General features: G+C 44.5%; 1 protein-coding gene across 3 annotated transcripts in view; it reads right to left on the bottom strand.

Annotated features, from left to right (window-relative positions):
* cdk7 (cyclin-dependent kinase 7) overlaps positions 1-19,606 on the bottom strand; it is a 76,512-nt gene that overhangs the window by 21,357 nt on the left and 35,549 nt on the right. For all 3 annotated transcript variants that reach the window (XM_068029449.1, XM_068029447.1, XM_068029450.1), the window contains 3 exons: positions 16,346-16,464; positions 14,901-15,000; positions 355-441 (listed from right to left, as the gene is read on the bottom strand). In XM_068029449.1, the coding sequence (XP_067885550.1) occupies positions 355-441; positions 14,901-15,000; positions 16,346-16,464 (306 nt within the window). The remainder of the gene's footprint in view (positions 1-354; positions 442-14,900; positions 15,001-16,345; positions 16,465-19,606) is intronic.

Genomic DNA, 19,606 nt, shown 5'->3' with positions numbered 1-19,606 from the left:
TGTAAGAACTTAGCAGGCAGTCACCCATATTACAAAATTAGGCACAAGCTGCTCACAATTCATTTTGATGAATGAAAAATCATAACAGAAGACTGTATTACTTTAAAATAAGTTCTGCTGCCCACCTAACCCTTACAACTTTAGTATTAGGGGAGATGTCTAAAGCAGGGCTAGTCTAAATTGAAACTATTGAATTAAAATAAGGAACTGATGGCCTGTGGGCAGGAGGTAACTATAAAATCAGAGCTCGACATCTCAGTACTCACCTCATGCATATGACCCCATTTTGTACAATGATTTTTCATTCATATTCTTTAAATGAAATGTCCATTTTTAAATTTTAAAAAAACTCACAGGCCACTGTTCTTCTGTTGGAGTACCCAAAGCTTCAAATATTTTTGTCAGCTGATCTAGATCTGAATCTCCAGGTAAAAATGGCGTCTGTATCAACACAAAATAACAGACGGTTAAGCCAACAAAGGATTTTTGTATTTTCAAATGATTCAGTACTGAAGTGTACATGAATAAAATTGAGATGCAGTAACCTTTAAAATAACAGGCTAGAAAACAGCTTTGGAATTCAAATAAAATCCACAGGTTTCATAAGTGTAACATCCAAATACACTGTGCCAGCTGCTTGAATAGCCAGGTGCAAACTGGCTTTCTCTGAAGTGTGTGGGAATATCTTGGAAAAAGGGGGCACCAATAATACAATGCTATCGAGCCATCCCAAGAGATTTCGGAAATCTTTCAATAGCCCATGTGATCAGCCAGCCCCTGACTGTAGTCCACATCCAGACCGCAAATCTCTCGTAACTAGACTGCAGCTCCTAACAAGTCTTCCACTTTAGCTGCTGCCTAGGTTTATTTGCTAGGCCCACCGTCACCTTCATAACATTCCCCATGTGATCTGCACTCTACAGCATGGCATTAAGAACATGGACTCACTGTAATAAATTGAAAGCTTTAATCCTCTAGTGAACACTTGAGGTAAACCCAAAGTAACAGATTTTATTCCTAGAAGCCAGAATATAACTATGATAAAACCTGAAAATCACACAGGAATAACTGCTGTCGGTTCTGTGAAATAAATGTGTTCTGGACACAGAAAAAGCTGTTGTTTAGATGCGCGATATGTCTTCAGCTAAATTCCTTCTAGCCGTCTGTTAAAATATTATACTGGCCGCGAAGTTTAAAATGCTTTAAGCCTGGGTGAAAATCAGTTCTTTGAATTGAGATTGCTATTCTTACAATGAAACTTCAATCATTGTTGTGCAGTAAATTCCTGGTAGGAAATAAAGGCTTGTGTTTTCACTTTGTGGTTGCCAGGGTACAATTTTCTATCAGTTAAAATTAAAGTGTAAAATAGTAATAAGTGGCTGCTACAGCTTTGCAGCTACATTCAGGAAGTACATTAATTCAGGGAGTGCAGCAATTCAATAAAATGAACACCTCATCACAGCAAATATATTTGTGTTCTCCCAGCTAATTCCTTACAGGTGAGGTTACAGTCTATATTAGAGGGTCAATCACCACAAGCCAGTCTCTCACACCTCTTATTGGCTAGTTGAAGCCGAGTATCACCAGGTCATTTGCCCATTCCCTCAGTTAGGAAACTGACAAGTAATCAAACACTGCAAATTACTCACACTTATTCTAATTAACTGGAGTCAATGGGAATCAGGGGGAAAACTCTCAGCTGGTTGGAATCGGACATAGCGCATAGGAAGATGGTTATGGTTGTTGGAGGCCAATCATCTCAGCACTAGAACATCACTGCAGGAGTTCCTCAGGGTAGTGTCCTCGGTCCAACCATCTTCAGCTACTTCCTCCAATCAAAAGGTCAGAAGTGGGGATGCTCGCTGATGATTGCACAATGTTTAGCAGCATTCGTGACTCCTCAGCTACTGAAGCAGTCGTGTAGAAATGCAGCAAGACCTGGACAATATCCAGGCTTGGGCTGAGAGGTGGCAAGTAACATTCGCACCACACAAGTGCCAGGCAATGACCATCTCCAACAAGAGATATTCTAACCATCTCCCCTTGACATTCAATGGCACAATGATCACTGAATCCCCCACTATTAACATCCTGGGGGTTACCATTGACCACAAACTGAACTGGAGTAGCCATATAAATACCGTGGCTACAAGAGCAGGTCAGAGGCTCGGAATCCTGCGGTGAGAAACTCACCTCCTGACTCCCCAAAGCCTGTCCACCATCTACAAGGCACAAGTCAGGAGTGTGATGGAATACTCTCCATTTGCCCGGACGGGTGCGGCTCCAACAACACTCAGGAAGCTTGACACCATTCAGGACAAAGCATCCCACTTAATTGGCACTCCATCCACAAACATTCACTCCTTCCACCATCGACACACATTGGCAGCAGTGTAAACCATCTACAAGATGCACTGCTGCAACTCACCAAGACTGCTTTGACAGCACCTTCCAAACCTTCTACCTCCTAGGACAAGGGCAGCAAATGCATGGGAACACCACCACCTGCAAGTTTCCCTCCGAGCCACACACCATCCTGACTTGGAACTATATCACCATTCCTTCACTGTCGCTGGGCTCAAAATCCTGGAACTCCCTTCCTAACAGGGAGTCTTTAATTTTCCAAACATAGACTGGGACAGTAGTAAAGTAAAGGGCAGTTAGGTGCAAGAGTTCCTAGAGTGTGTTCAGGAAAATTTTCTACAGCAGTATGTCTCTAGTCCAATGTAAAAGGAGGCCTTGCTAGGCCTGGTTCTTGGGAATGAGGTGGGCCAAGTGGATCAAGTGTCAGTAGGAATAAGTGCTTCACCTGTGAAATGTGGGAGGTCCGTGATGCTTCCAGCGTTCCGGACGACTACATCTGCAGGAAGTGTACCCAGTTGCAGCTCCTCACAGACCGCATGGATCGGTTGGAGCGGCAACTGGATGCACTTAGGAGCATGCAGGTGGCAGAGAGCGTCATAGACAGGAGTTTTAGAGAAGTGGATACACCCAAGGTGCAGGCAGATAGATGGGTGACCGCTACAAGGGGCAGGCAGTCAGTGCAGGAATCCCCTGTGGCTATCCCCCTCTCTAACAAGTATACCGTTTTGGATACTGTTGGGGGGAATGGCCTATCAGGGGAAAACAGCAGCAGCCAGAGCAGTGGCACCATGGCTGGCACTGTTGTTCAGCAGGGAGGGACAAAGTGCAGAAGAGCAAAAGTTATAGGGGACTCTATAGTCAGGGGCACAGATAGATGCTTCTGTGGATGTGAAAGAGACTCCAGGTTGGTATGTTGCCTCCCTGGTGCCAGGGTCAAGGATGTATCTGAACAGACAGGGGGCATTCTGAAGGGGGAGGGTGAACAGCCAGACGTTGTGGTACACATCGGTACCAATGACATAGGCAGAAAGAGTGACGAGGTCCTGCAGGGGGAGTTTAGGGAGTTAGGTAGAAAGTTAAAAGACAGGACCTCTAGGGTTGTAATCTCGGGATTACTCCCTGTGCCACGTGCCAGGGAGGCTAGAAGTAGGAAGATAGTGCAGCTAAACGTGGCTGAACAGCTGGTGTAGAAGGGAGGGTTTCAGATATCTGGACCATTGGGATCTCTTTCGGGACAGATGGGACCTGTACAAGAAGGACGGGTTGCATCTAAACTGGAGGGACACAAATATCCTGGCTGCGAGGCTTGCTAGCGTCACTCGGGAGGGTTTAAACTAGTGTGGCAGGGGGGTGGGAACCAGATCAGTAGGACAGCAAGTGAAATAAATGAGGGGGAACTAGTAAATAAAGCCAGTAAGACTAAGAGGAAGAGCAGGCAGGGAGCACAGCGGGATAGTACTTGGAACTATGATGTTGTTGCTATTACAGAGACTTGGTTGAGGGAAGGACAGGATTGGCAGCTAAATGTTCCAGGATTTAGAAGCTTCAGGCGGGATAGAGGGGGATGTAAAAGGGGTGGGGGAGTTGCATTACTTGTTAAGGAGAATATCACAGCTGTACTGTGGGAGGACACCTCAGAGGGGTCGTGCAACGAGGCAATATGGGTGGAGCTCAGGAATAGGAAGGGTGCAGTCACGATGTTGGGGGTTTACTACAGGCCTCCCAACAGCCAGCGGGAGGTAGAGGAGCAGATATGTAGACAGATTTTGGAAAGATGTAAAAGTAACAGGGTTGTAGTGGTGGGCGATTTTAACTTCCCCAATATTGACTGGGACTCACTTAGTGCTCGGGGCTTAGATGGGGCAGAATTTGTAAGGAGCATCCAGGAGAGCTTCTTGAAACAATATGTAGATAGTCCAACTAGGGATGGGGCCGTACTGGACCTGGTATTGGGGAATGAGCCCGGCCAAGTGGTCGAAGTTTCAGTAGGGGAGCTTTTCGGGAACAGTGACCATAATTCCATAAGTTTTAAGGTACCTGTGGATAAGGATAAGAGTAGTCCTCGGGTGAAGGTGCTAAATTGAGGGAAAGCTAATTATAACAATATTAGGCAGGAACTGAAGAATTTAGATTGGGGGTGGCTGTTTGAGGGTAAATCAACATTTGACATGTGGGAGTCTATCAAATGTCAGTTGATTAGAATCCAGGACCAGCATGTTCCTGTGAGGAAGAAGGATAAGTTTGGCAAGTTTCGGGAACCTTGGATAACGCGGGATATTGTGAGCCTAGTCAAAAAGAAAAAGGAAGCATTCGTAAGGGCTGGAAGGCTAGGAACAGACGAATCCCTTGAGGAATATAAAGACAGTAGAAAGGGACTTAAGCAAGGAGTCAGGAGGGCTAAAAGGGGTCATGAAAAGTAATTGGCAAACAGGATTAAGGATAATCCCAAGGCTTTTTATACATATATAAAGAGCAAGAGGGTAACTAGGGAAAGGGTTGGCCCACTCAAGGACAGAGAAGGGAATCTATGTGTGGAGCCAGAGGAAATGGGCGAGGTACTAAATGAGTACTTTGCATCAGTATTTGCCAAGGAGAAGGACTTGGTGGATGATGAGCCTAGGGAAGGGAGTGTAGATAGTCTCAGTCATCTCATTATCAAAAAGGAGGAGGTGTTGGGTGTCTTGCAAAGCATGAAGGCAGATAAGTCCCCAGGGCCTGATGGGTCCCCAGAAGTGCAGAAGGTTTTAGTTTAGGCAGGCATCAAGATCGGCGCAGGCTTGGAGGGCCGAATGGCCTGTTCCTGTGCTGTACTGTTCTTTCTTCTTTAGGAGAGCATTTAGGGGACAGTGATCATTGCATCATAAGGTTTAGGCTGTCTATGCAAAAGGACAAAGAACAATCCAGAGTAAGAATAATTAAATAAGGGAAAGTCAACTTCAATGGAGTAAGAACGAATCTGGGACGAATAAATTGGAGTCAAAGGTTGTTTGGAAAAACGTTGCCGAAGAATGGGCTACCTTCAAAGAAGAGATAGTTCAGGTACAGTCAAGATATGCTGTCATGATCCTGTTGTTTTTTTGTTCAATATGCAGTATGCGTTTAAGGCTGCAAGAGATCAGTACTTCTTTAAGGCAGCAAGCTTCAGAAGTTACCAAGTAAAGGTGCATCTTGGTTGCCCTGGATACAACCATTCAGAGACAGAGAACAGGACATAAAAGGTAAAAGCAAAATACTGCGGATGCTGGAAATCTGAAACAAAAACAAGAAATGCTGGATTCACTCAGCAGGTCTGGCAGCATCTGTGGAAAGAGAAGCAGAGTTAACGTTTCGGGTCAGTGACCCTTCTTCGGAACTCCGGACATAAAAGGTTACGTTTGACTTTTGAAAAAACCTGGCTTTGCAGAGACAGTTGAGCAACAGACTGTTCTGACAGACACAGCTGTGCCAGCCTGTACTGAAGGAGAGATCTCTCAGTCAATTTAAACTGTTTACTTTTATTTCTTAAAATTCTAAAAGTTAAGCCAGGTTGATTCTTTTGAAAGTGGTTGCGAATTGTTGATCTGCTGTGGTCATTGCTGGAAAGGAGAAGAGTTTTAAGCTTCAAATATTGAACTGAATGGCCGATCAATGAAGAACTGTTTTCCTTTTCTCATTGGACCCTGGAAGATTGCGAATGGACTTTGAATCAGAGGACTGTTCGTCAGGAAGCATAAATCTGCAAGGACTTTACTGTTATTTACTGGAGCTGGAGCTGGATGAACTTCGGATCATTCGGGAGGCGGAGGGGATTATTGACAGGAGTTATAGGGAGGCAGTCACACCTCAGGTAAAAGAAGTAGGTAGATGGGTTACCGTCAGGGGAAGGAAAGGGAACCAGCAGGCAGTGCAGGGATCCCCTGTGGCCGTTTCCCTCAACAACAGGTATACCGTTTTGGATACTGTTGGGGGGGACGACTTACCAGGGGTAAGCAATGGGGTGCAGGTCTCTGGCACAGAGTCTGTCCCTGTTGCTCAGAAGGGAAAAGGGAAGAGGAGCAGAGCATTAGTCATTGGGGACTCCATAGTTAGGGGAACAGATAGGAGGTTCTGTGGGAACGAGAGAGACTCACGGTTGGTGTGTTGCCTCCCAGGTGCCAGGGTACGTGATGTCTCCGATCGTGTTTTTGGGATCCTTAAGGGGGAGGGGGAGCACCCCCAAGTCGTGGTCCACATAGGCACCAACGACATAGGTAGGAAGAGAGATGGGGATTTAAGGCAGAAATTCAGGGAGCTAGGGTGGAAGCTTAGAGCGAGAACAACCAGAGTTGTTATCTCTGGGTTGTTGCCTGTGCCACGTGCTAGCGAAGAGAGGAATAGGGAGAGAGAGGAGTTGAACACGTGGCTGCAGGGATGGTGTAGGAGGGAGGGTTTTGGTTTCCTGGATAATTGGGGCTCTTTCTGGGGTAGGTGGGACCTCTACAAACAGGATGGTCTTCACCTGAACCAGAGGGGTACCAATATCCTGGGGGGGAGATTTGTTAGTGCTCTTCGGGGGGGTTTAAACTAAATCAGCAGGGGAATGGGAACCTAAATTGCAGTGCCAGTGTACAGGCTGTTGAGAGTAGTGAGGTAGGGGATAAGGTTACAGGGACGCAAGAGGGCACTGGCAAGCAAGAACTTGGTTTAAAGTGTGTCTACTTCAACGCCAGGAGCATCCGGAATAAGGTGGGTGAGCTTGCAGCATGGGTTGGTACCTGGGATCCTGATGTTGTGGCCATTTCGGAGACATGGGTAGAGCAGGGGCAGGAATGGATGTTGCAGGTTCCGGGATTTAGATGTTTCAGAAAGAACAGAGAAGAGGGTAAAAGAGGGGGGGGTGTGGCATTGTTAATCAAGGAAAGTATTACAGCGGCAGAAAGGACGTTTGAGGACTCGTCTACTGAGGTAGTCTGGGCCGAGGTTAGAAACAGGAGAGGAGAGGTCACCCTGTTGGGAGTTTTCTATAGACCTCCGAATAGTTCCAGAGATGTAGAGGAAAGGATAGCGAAGATGATTCTCGACAGGAGCGAGAGTAACAGGGTAGTGGTTATGGGGGACTTTAACTTTCCAAATATTGACTGGAAATACTATAGTTCGAGTACTTTAGATGGGTCTGTTTTTGTCCAGTGTGTGCAGGAGGGTTTTCTGACACAGTATGTGGACAGGCCAACCAGGGGCGATGCCACATTGGATTTGGTACTGGGTAATGAACCCGGCCAGGTGTTCGATTTAGATGTAGGTGAGCACTTTGGCGATAGTGATCACAATTCGGTTAGGTTTACCTTAGCGATGGGCAGGGACAGGTATATACCGCAGGGCAAGAATTATAGCTGGGGGAAAGGAAATTATGACGCGATTAGGCAAGATTTAGGATGTGTAGGATGGGGAAGGAAACTGCAGGGGATGGGCACAAACGAAATGTGGAGCTTATTCAAGGAGCAGCTAATGCGTGTCCTTGATAAGTATGTACCTGTCAGGCAGGGAGGAAGTTGTCGAGCGAGGGAGCCGTGGTTTACTCAAGAAGTTGAAGCGCTTGTCAAGAGGAAGAGGGCGGCTTATGTTAGGATGAGACGTGAAGGCTCAGTTAGGGCGCTTGAGAGTTACAAGCTAGCCAGGAAGGATCTAAAGGGAGGGCTAAGAAGAGCAAGGAGAGGACACGAGAAGTCATTGGCGGATAGGATCAAAGAAAACCCTAAGGCTTTCTATAGGTATATCAGGAATAAACGAATGATAAGAGTTAGAACAGGGCCAATCAAGGATAGTAGTGGGAAGTTGTGTGCGGAATCAGAGGAGATAGGGGAAGCGTTAAATGAATATTTTTCGTCAGTATTTACAGTAGAGAAAGAAAATGTTGCCGAGGAGATTACTGAGATACAGCCTACTAGGCTAGATGGGATTGAGATTCACAAGGAGGAGGTGTTAGCAATTTTGGAAAGAGTGAAAATAGATAAGTCCCCTGGGCCAGATGGGATTTATCCTAGGATTCTCTGGGAAGCCAGGGAGGAGATTGCAGAGCCGTTGTTGTTGATCTTTAAGTCGTCATTGTCGACAGGAGTAGTGCCGGAGGACTGGAGGATAGCAAATGTTGTCCCCTTGTTCAAGAAGGGGAGTAGAGACAGCCCTGGTAATTATAGACCTGTGAGCCTTACTTCGGTTGTGGGTAAAATGTTGGAAAAGGTTATAAGAGACAGGATTTATAATCATCTTGAAAAGAATAAGTTCATTTGCGATAGTCAGCACGGTTTTGTGAAAGGTAGGTCGTGCCTCACAAACCTTATTGAGTTTTTCGAGAAGGTGACCAAACAGGTGGATGAGGGTAAAGCCGTGGATGTGGTGTATATGGATTTCAGTAAGGCGTTTGATAAGGTTCCCCACGGTAGGCTATTGCAGAAAATACGCAAGTATGGGGTTGAAGGTGATTTAGAGCTTTGGATCAGAAATTGGCTAGCTGAAAGAAGACAGAGGGTGGTGGTTGATGGCAAATGTTCATCCTGGAGTTTAGTTACTAGTGGTGTACCGCAAGGTTCTGTTTTGGGGCCACTGCTGTTTGTCATTTTTATAAATGACCTGGATGAGGGTGTAGAAGGGTGGGTTAGTAAATTTGCGGATGACACGAAGGTCAGTGGAGTTGTGGATAGTGTCGAAGGGTGTTGTAGGGTACAGAGGGACATAGATAGGCTGCAGAGCTGGGCTGAGAGATGGCAAATGGAGTTTAATGCGGAGAAGTGTGAGGTGATTCACTTTGGAAGGAGTAACAGCAATGCAGAGTACTGGGCTAATGGGAAGATTCTTGGTAGTGTAGATGAGCAGAGAGATCTTGGTATCCAGGTACATAAATCCCTGAAAGTTGCTACCCAGGTTAATAGGGCTGTTAAGAAGGCATATGGTGTGTTAGCCTTTATTAGTAGGGGGATCGAGTTTCGGAGCCACGGGGTCATGATGCAGCTGTACAAAACTCTGGTGAGGCCGCACCTGGAGTATTGCGTGCAATTCTGGTCACCGCATTATAGGAAGGATGTCGAAGCTTTGGAAAGGGTGCAGAGGAGATTTACTAGGATGTTGCCTGGTATGGAAGGAAGGTCTTACGAGGAAAGGCTGAGGGACTTGGGGTTGTTTTCGTTAGAGAGAAGGAGGAGGAGAGGTGACTTAATAGAGACATACAAGATAATCAGAGGGTTAGATAGGGTGGATAGTGAGAGTCTTTTTCCTCGGATGAGGATGGCAAACACGAGGGGACATAGCTTTAAGTTGAGGGGTGAAAGATATAGGACAGATGTCAGAGGTAGTTTCTTTACGCAGAGAGTAGTAGGGGCGTGGAACGCCCTGCCTGCAACAGTAGTAGACTCGCCAACTTTAAGGGCATTTAAGTGGTCATTGGATAGACATATGGATGTAAATGGAATAGTGTAGGTCAGATGATCGGCGCAACATCGAGGGCCGAAGGGCCTGTACTGCGCTGTAATATTCTAATTCTAATTCTAAAAAATTCTAATTCTATTTTTAAATATTGTTTTATCTTAGTAGAGTTCAAGATTTTAGTGTTTTCTAATAAACAATTAATTTGTTGATATCTAAAGATACCTGGTTTGTTCACCTGATTCGGGGCTTACTAGATTATTCAACTTGGCTGTGGATTTCTTTGATTTGGGAAAGCTTAAAGTTATAGGTTATGCGACCTGTGGACTGACAGGACTGAAATGACAGTGCGCTGCTCCCACCGCAATCAGAATCATATATTTTGATTGGGGTCTTTGTCTTGAGCGGTCGTGTCATAACAATGTTCCCTCAAAGAGGAAGGTAGGGTAAACAAATCCATAGCTCACTCGATGACAAAAGAAATAGAGATTAAGAAAAGAAAAAAGCACGCACTTTTACAACAGATGTCAGGTAGAAAATACTATTGAGAACCGGGCTGAATACAGAAGGTTTGGAGGGAAGTGAGAAAGCAAAGAAAAGCAAAGAGAGAGTATGAAAAGAGACTGACAGTTAAGATAAAAGGGAATCCCAAAGTTTTCTACAGACAAATAAATAGTAAAAGGGTGGTAAAAGGAGTGGGACCAATTAGGGACCAAAAAGGGGATTTGCGCATGGAGGCAGAAGGTATGTCTTTACTAAAGACGATGCAACCCAGGCAATGGTGAAAGAGGAGATAATTCAGATACTAGAAGGGTTTAAAATTGATAAGGAAGAAGTATTAGATAGGCTGCTTGTACTTAAAGTGGATAAGGCACCAGGACCAGATAAAGCCTGGCTATCCGACCCGAACCCGACCACATGGTCGGGTCTATATTCTGTGTCCAGCATTTGGGCTCGGGCTGAACTGTACTGTTTTCTTTTTATTCTACGAGTTTTTTCTGTTTCAACATGTTTGATATTTTCGGGTCGGGTTTGGGCTTGAAAACAATTAAAGGACTCGGGCCCGAGTCGGGTTTTGATTTTATACCCGAGCCAGGCTTTAGGACAGATGAGATGCATCCAAGGATACTGAGGGAAGTGAGGGTGGAAATCACAGACACTGGCCATAATTTTACAGTCTTCCTTAGACTCGGGGGTGGTGCCAGAGGACTGGAGAATTGCAAACCTTACACCCTTGTTCAAAAAAGGGTGTAAAGATAAGCCCAGCACCTATAGTTTAACTTTGGTGGTGGGGAAAATTCTAGAAAGAATAATTTGGGACAAAATTAATAGTCACATGGACAAATGCTGGTTAAGTAAAGAAAGCCAGAATATATTTCTTAAGGGAAAATCATGTTTAACTAAATTGCTGGAGTTTTTTTGAGGAGGTAACAGAGGAGGTTGATGAGGACAATGCAATTCATGTGGTGTACATGGATTTTCAAAAGGCATTTGATACAGTGCCACACAACAGACTTGTGAGCAAAGTTATAGCTCATGAAATAAATGGGACAACAGCAATGTGGATATGGAATTGGCTGAGTGACAGGAAACAAAGAGTAATGGTTAATGGATGTTTTTCGGGCTGGAGGAGGTTTTGTAGTGGAGTTCCCCAGGGGTCAATGCTGGGACCCTTGCTTTTCCTGATATATATTAATGACCTTGACCTTGGCGTACAGGGCACAATTTCAAAGTTTGTGGCTAATATGAAACATGGAAGCATTGTAAACTGTGAGGAGGATAGTGTAGAACTTCAAAAGGACAAAGACAAATTGGTGGAATGGGTGGGCAGGTGGAAGATGAAGTTCAATGCAGAGAAATGTGAAGTGATACATTTTGGTAGGAAGAACATACAGACAATATAAAATAAAGGGTACAATTCTAAAGGGGGTGCAGGAACAGAAGGACCTGGGTGTATAAGTCATTGCAGGTGACAGGACAGGTTGAGAGAGCGGTTAATAAAGCATACAGTATCTCGAGCTTTATTACTAGGGGAATAGAGTGCAAGAGCAAGGAGATTATCCTGAACTTGTATAAAGACATTAACTCCGCCTCAGCTGGAGTACTGCGTCCAGTTATGGGCATCACGCTTTATGAAGGATGTGAAGGCGTTACAGGAAGGTGCAGAAAAGATTCGTGAGAATGGTTCCAGGGATGAAGAACCTCAGTTATAAAGATAGATTGGAGAAGTTGGAACTGTTTTCCTTGGAGGAGAAGGCTCAGAGGAGATTTGATAGAGGTATTCAAAATCATGAGGGGTCTGGATAGAGTAGATAGGGGGAAACTGTTCCCACTAGTGAAAGGATTGAGAATGAGAGAGCACAGTTTTGAAGTAATTGGTAAAAGAAGCAAAAGCGACATGAGGAAAAACTTTTTCACATAGCAAGTGGTTAAAGTCTGGAATGCACTGCCCGAGTGTGGTGGAGGCGGGTTCAACTGAATAATTCAAAAGGGAATTAGACTGTTATCTGAAAAGGAAGAATGTGCAGTTACGGGGACGAGGCAGCGAAGTGACATCGGGTGAAATGCTTATTAGGGGAGCGGTGCAGACACTATGGGCCAAATGGCCTCCTTCTCCACTGTAACAATTCTGTGTTTTTTTTTTGTGATTCTGCCACTCCTCCAACATTGGCACCATCGGCAAATTTAGAAACCTTACTCTCCATTCCAATATCCAAGTCATTTATATATAGTAGTGGTCCTAGCACTGGTCCTTGGGGAACACCACTGTCTATATCCTTCATTCTGAAAAATAACAAGTTACCACGATTCACTGTTTTCTGTCCTTAAGCCAATGTTTTATCCAAGCTGACACATTGGCCCTCCTATTCCATGAGCCTCAATTTTGTTAACCAGCCTTTTATGTGGTACTTTGTCAAATGCTTTCTTAAAATCTAAAATAGACATTGTATTCCCTTCATCAACCTTCTCTGTTACTTCACCAAAAATTTAATTAAATTAGTCAAGTATGATCTGCCTTTCACAAATCCATGCTGGCTATCCTTAAATAGCTTAAATCTTTCCAAGTGACTGTTGATTTTGCCCCTGATTATTGTTTCTAAAATCTTACCCACACTTTTCAAAGCCTTGACTATTCCAATGCTCTCTGGCCAGCCACCCTTTTACTACCCTCCAAAATATTAAGCTCCTGCAAACCTCTGCTGCCCGTGTCCTAACTCGCACCAAGTCCTATTCACCCATCACCCTGTGCTCGCTGACCGACAATGTCACCCAGATGAGCAGTACCTCGATTTTAAAATTCTCATCCTCGTTTTCAAATCCCTCCATGGCCTTGTCCCTCCCTATCTCTATAATGTCCTGCATCCCTACAACCCTCTGAGATCTCTGCACTCCTTAAATTCTGCCATTCTGCACATTCCTGATTTTAATCGCTCCAACATTGGCAGCCCTGTCTTCAGTTGCTTAGGCTCTAAGCTCTGGAATTCCCTCTTTAAATCTCTCCATCTCTCTTTCGTCCTTCGCTTTTTAAAATCTATCTCTTTGACCAAGCTTTTGGACATCTGCCCTAATATCAGCTTAAGTAGCTCAGTGTCCAATTTTGTTCGATATCACTCCTGCAAAGTGCCTCCAGATGTTTTGTTACATTAAAGCTGCTATATAAATGCAAGTTGTTGTTGTTGAAGGTATTAGCACAATTGAGGATAATTCTAAGTTAACAGAATAAATCTGAAAAAGGAAGCTAAGGATAAGGGGTCGATTATTTAGGACAGAGATGAGGAGTTGCAAATCTTTGGTACTCTCTATCCCAAAGGGGTATGCATGTGCATTCGTTAAGTATATTCATGGTAGGGATAGAAAGACTTTTGATTTCTGAGGAAATCAGGGATTTGGGGAGCAAGTGCAAAAGTGGAGTTGAACCAGATGATCAGCCATGTTTGTATTGAATGGTGGAGCAGGATCGAGGGGCCATATGGTCTACTCCTGCTCCTATTTCTTATATTTTTATATCCTCATTACAGCATGGCCGGAATTTTACGCCCCCCCAAAGAGTGGGAAGGTGGCAGGGGGGGGAAAAGGGCGTAAAACTTAGCCGGAGGCTCAAGGGCCCTTCCCAAACCGCTCACGCCTCAACTGCCACTTCAAGCAGGGCAGCAGGAGCGAAAAATGGCCGTCCCCCGGCCACTTAAGGGCCTCCTCCCGCCGCCACGGGGATTTTATCATTGGCAGGCGGGTGTCCCAGGCCTGAGAGAAGCTGCCTGACAAAAGCAGGCGGCTTTCTAATGGCCTGGGGGGGGGCCCTCATGATCGTTGGGCACAGGGTGCCCAACGGAGGGTCGCCCCCCCCCCCACCCACCCACCCCGCTGCCCCAACCACCCCAACATGTACCCCCGTCCCCGCAATCGACCACCCTTGCCTCGCCAGGGCCTGACCAATTACCCCCAGCAAGGCAACAAAAGCTTACCTTGGTTCCGAGCTCCTCGACATCTTTGTCTTGAAGCTGGGTTGCAGTCCAGACCGCTCCCGATGGCTCTGCTAGGACTAAGAGCTGCTGGCTCACTGACTGGCCAGCAGCTCTCTTAGGCAGGACTTCCTGCCTCAAGCGGGTGGAAGTCCCGCCTCAGAACAATTCACGGCTGGGGACCCACAAAATGTGAGTCGGATCCCCAGGCCAGGCGGAAGTGGGTTTGCCACCGACTTTTCAGTCGGTGGGCGGCTCCCGTCCGCCTAGCATAAAATCCTGGCCCATGTCAGTAAAGAATGGCACGAAGATTTAAAAGGAAGGATGAAGCCATTATTTGACAATAAGTTTATTTATTTTATTTAGAGATACAGCACTGAAACAGGCCCTTCGGCCCACCAAGTCTGTGCCGACCAACAACCACCCATTTATACTAACCCTACAGTAATCCCATATTCCCTACCACCTACCTACACTAGGGGCAATTGATAATGGCCAATTTACCTATCACCTGCAAGTCTTTGGCAGTGGGAGGAAACCGGAGCACCCGGCGAAAACCCACGCGGTCACAGGGAGAACTTGCAAACTCCGCAGAGGCAGTACCCAGAATTGAACTCGGGTCCCTGGAGCTGTGAGGCTGCGGTGCTAACCACTGCGCCACTGTACTTATTGACCCAGTTTATCTCATTCATTAGGACTTACCCTAAGAAGTAACTCAGCTAATATACAACCGACTGCCCACATGTCTACTCCAACACCATACATCCTTGCTCCAAATAATAACTCTGGTGATCTGTACCATCTGAAATAAAGCATTGAATTTTCATTAAAAATGTGCATTTAAAAATTGCAAAGTGCAATTACCAAAAGAAAGCAGGATTTCATGGAGGACATAAATAAACATTTAGAATTCTCTCTCTACCCAACCCCTCCCAAATACAGGTTTACTTTAAAATCAAAAATTCTTTAAGAATTTAGAGACAGATGTAATCCGTCAGTTGTAAGTACTTGTCACAGCTAGTTATTTTTGTCACCATAATTGAGAATACAAAATTAAAAGCTCAGAAATTGGTTCCAAATAAGCAGGCCAGAGAGCAGCACCTTTACCGCTGCTGTTTGGGGAAAGCTTCTCAGAAATTCAAAACAGTAAAAAAATTGGTATTATTAAATGAATGCCACAACAAATTCTACTGATTAAACTCTACATAATTATCCAAAACAGGACAATACAAAGCTGTAGCATTACTTTAGAAGAGAATGAACACCAAGGTAATGTACATTTCCCATTTCACACACTCCCTATCTTAGTGCTATTTCTAATACTATAACATTATTCCAATGCTCAACAGCTAGTAAAGAAAAGGAAAGAAGGTAATTTCTTTCTCATCTTGGTTGTGTTGCCTCACTAAACAGAGGAGGAGGAAAGCAGAAGTTTACTTTGGACCATGATGTATATTTTCTAAGCTGCAGAAAATTTTGATACAAAGGACTGAATCTTTCCTCCGGGAGCAGGAAAAAGAGGTTGGGGCTGTTTCCAGGTCCCATAACGGGACGTGGAGGGAAAGTGTCAGTCACCTATGATTTTCCCCAGGGCGGCCAATTAAGGATGACAGGCCAGTTCTCAAAGCTGGAGGGCCAATATGAGGCCCCTCCTGCATCCAGGCAGACAGAGAGGGCTGCCATGCCTGCCTGGAGTGCTGTCCCCCCCCACCCCACCTGCCACTGGGTGCCCGCCTCCATGCACCTAAACTGGCCCCCAATGCCTGCGAGAACCTGGAGGCTGACTCGAAAATTCCAGTCAGCAGCCTTTTAATTGGCCTCAATTAGGCTCTTAACAAGCTTGATTGGCTACCTGCTGTGTGGGGGCAGGTAGTCCTGCTGGTCCCCGATCCAGCCTCCGCAAAAAATGGCCCAGAGGTAGGATAGAGCTAGTGAATGGGCACACTAGCCGCTATATTTTTTAGCTCCCACCCGCCTCCGATCCTGACCCAGGTGGGGGCTGAAAATCCAGCCCGAATATCCAGCCAGATCAATGGACTCCATGTGTTTTGGTAGCACCAGACCAATCTTCAGAAAATTTGCAACTTGCTTCATTTTATTCCACATGATTTAAGAGATTTTCAAAAGTTCTTCTGTTGACGTGTTACCTTGTTACTACCTGATGTGTATACACTCTATTGGGGCTTCCAAATGACTTGGCCAAACCAAAATCAGCAAGTTTGAGGATTCCATTCTCATCCACTAATAAGTTGTTGGGCTTCATATCCTGAAAAATGCATTAAAATGGATATAATAACCATTCATAAGCATTTAAATTATAGAATAAGTCAGCTGTGTAGAAGAGAAACTATTAAATTGTTTAAAAGATGGACAGATATTGCTAATGTAGAATAGCAATGTTAGCGCAGAAGGGAAAATTTGTACGCACTGCAATAAAGCTTTTGAGTTGTTTACTTGGAGGGGGAGAGGCATAAACAGATTTGTATATTTGAAGTACAACAGAATGTTCAAACCATAATGGAATCATAGAATTTTAAAGCACAGAATGTCCTTTATGCCTTTGTCGACTGAAGGAATTGTCTAATTTAGTCCCAAGCCCCAGCTTTTTCCCTTCCATCCTACAAATTGGCTCTCAAAATACATGTCTAATTGTCTTTTGGAAGTTCCTGATTCAACCATTCTTTCAGGTAGCATGTACCAGATTCTAACAACCTTCTATGTGAAACATTTTCTCCTCACTTCATTGCAACACTTCCTGCATTACAACAGTAATCAAACTTCAAAAAGTACTTCATTAGCTGTAAAGTGCTTTGAGACATCCAGTGGTTGAGAAAGGCTCTATATAAATGCAAGTTTTTTCACTTCCTCTCTGTTCTTTTGCCAATTACTTTAAATCTGTGATTTCAAGTTACTGACCCGGTTGCCAGAGGAAACAGTTTCCCCCTACCTGCTCTATCACCTCTTAATCTTCTCCACTCCAAGGAAGACAATCCCAGCTTCTCCTCCCTCTCCGCATAATTGAAGTCCTTCATTCTGGTAAACTTCCTCTGTACCCTCTCCAAGGTCTTGACATCCTTCCTAAAGTGTATTGCTGCACGCAGTACCCCAGCTGACCCTAGCCAGGATTCGTAAAGGTTTAAGCATGACTTCCTTGTTTTTGTATTCAATTCCCCTAATTCTCAACTGCCTTATCAGCCTGTCCTGCCATCTTCAAAGGTTTGTGAATATGCACCCCCAGATCCCTCTGCTCTTGCACTCCCCTCAGAATAGTACAGTACCATTTGGATTATACTGCCTCTCCATGCTGTTGTTCCCAAAGTGCATGCACTTATTTGCATTAAATTGCATCTGTAAGGTGTCTACCCATTTCATCAGTCCATGTCCTCCTGAAGTCTACTACTATTCTACTCAATATTTACTACGTTGCCAAGTTTTGTATCATCTGCAAACTTCAAAACTGTACTCCCATACCCAAGTCCATGTTATTTATTTATTACAAGAAAACTAATGGTCCTAATAGCGATCCTTGGGGATCCCCCATGCATACTTCTCTACAGTCATTAGAACATCTGTTCGCCAGTACTCTCTGCCTCCTATCCTTCAGCCAATTATTTACCCAAGTTACCACCATCCCTTTATTTTCGGAATATGTCTGTTCAATGGTATTTTATCAAGTGCTTTTAGAAAGTCCATATATACAATTATTGAACAACTTTCATCAACCCCCTGTTACTTCATCAAAGAACTCAACCAGGTTAATCAGGCACAATTTGCCATTAACGAATTCAAGCTGACTGGCCCTTACTGACCCATGCTTCTCCAAGAAAGAATTAAATTTGTGCTGGACAATAGTCTTCCCCTTCCCACTAACATCAGACTGACCTGCCCGTAGTTACTAGGTTTATCCTTCTCCCCATTTTTGAACAAGCTGCAGCATTTGCAATCGTCCAGCCCTCTGGCACCACTCCCAAATCCAAAGAGGACTGAAAGATTCTTCCACCTCCACGCTTGATTCCCTCAGAAACCTAGCATCCCACCTGACTTGTTAACTTCCCATGATGCCAACATATTTAGCATCTCTTTCCTAACTATTTTTATCCTATCCAGTTTCTCTACTCTACCCTCCTCTATTGCAACATTAACTTCATCCTCTTCTTTTATGAAGGCAGATGCAAAGTACTCACTAAGTACCTCAAATCATTCCCTCTGCCTCCACATTGATTCCTTTTTGGTCTCTAATTGGCCCCACCATTCCTTTAACTATCCTGTTACTTTTTAAATATGTTTATAAAAGATTTTTGTGTTCCCTTTTATGTTACCCACTCATTTTTCTCATACTCTCCTTCTTGTATTTTTTTCACTTGCCCCCTGCACTCTCTGTATTCTGCCTAGTTTTCTACTGTTTGCTGCGCCAGACATTTGTCATAAAACTCCTTTCTACTGTTTTGTTTTAATCTTTATTTCTTTCATCATCCAGGAACATCCAGCTTTGGATGCCCAATCTTTCTTTCTTGTACCTGATTTATCTCTGCCTTGAAGGTTTGCCAGTGCTCACTTACTGTTTTCCTGGTCAATCTTTGTTTCTAGTTTGTCTGTGCTAGATCCCTTAACAAATCACTGAAACTGTCTCTTTTCCAGTTGGGTATTTTCACCTTTGATTTTTCCTTGTTCCTTTCACTAACTACTTTAAACCCCATTATATTATGATCACTATTACCCAGATGCTCTTCCACTGCATCACACACTCCATTTGTCCTAATTCAGTCCCCAGAACTAGATCCAGCACTGCTTGCTTCCTTCCTCCATTCAGTCTGCAAGTGTGACCCTGTGCTTACAGTTGCTCATCATGTCAATTCTCTGCCCCACTCCCACTCTGACTTTTCTGTCCTTGTCCTACATTGTTCTAAGGCAGTTCAAAGAAAGCTCGATGAATAGCACCTCATCTTTTGATTAGGGACTTTACAGCCTCTGCCTCAATTCAACAACTTCAGGTCATAAGAACTGCTCCCATTTTTTTTCCAGACAGCAGCAGCTGTTAATGATTTTGTTACTGCTATTTACACTTCCTCTAGACCCATCTTTTTCTTTACTTGCCCCATTACTACCCCTATTTACCTTGCACCATCATCCCTTTTGTTATAGAATCTCTCCTGCCATCTACCCTATCACAGGCTGTCCCTTTTGTTCTTTCTTCCCCTACACCCCACCTTTCTCTGCCTCTGTGCTTGCTTGATACTGTTATATCTCTCTTTCAAGTTCTGATGAAAGGACATCAGCCTGAAACTTTAACTTGGTTTGCCTCTCTGCCGATGCTGCCTGATGTGCTGAAAATTTTCAGCATTTTCTGTTTTTATTTCAGATTTCCAGCATGCCCAGAGTATTATGCTTCTGCTTCCTTCCTCTGAAAG

This window comes from Heterodontus francisci, chromosome 4 (assembly GCF_036365525.1).
Source record: "Heterodontus francisci isolate sHetFra1 chromosome 4, sHetFra1.hap1, whole genome shotgun sequence".
In the NCBI taxonomy this organism is placed as follows: domain Eukaryota; kingdom Metazoa; phylum Chordata; class Chondrichthyes; order Heterodontiformes; family Heterodontidae; genus Heterodontus; species Heterodontus francisci.
Note: the sequence above shows the minus strand (reverse complement) of the source record. Positions and strands in the feature narration are given on the sequence as shown.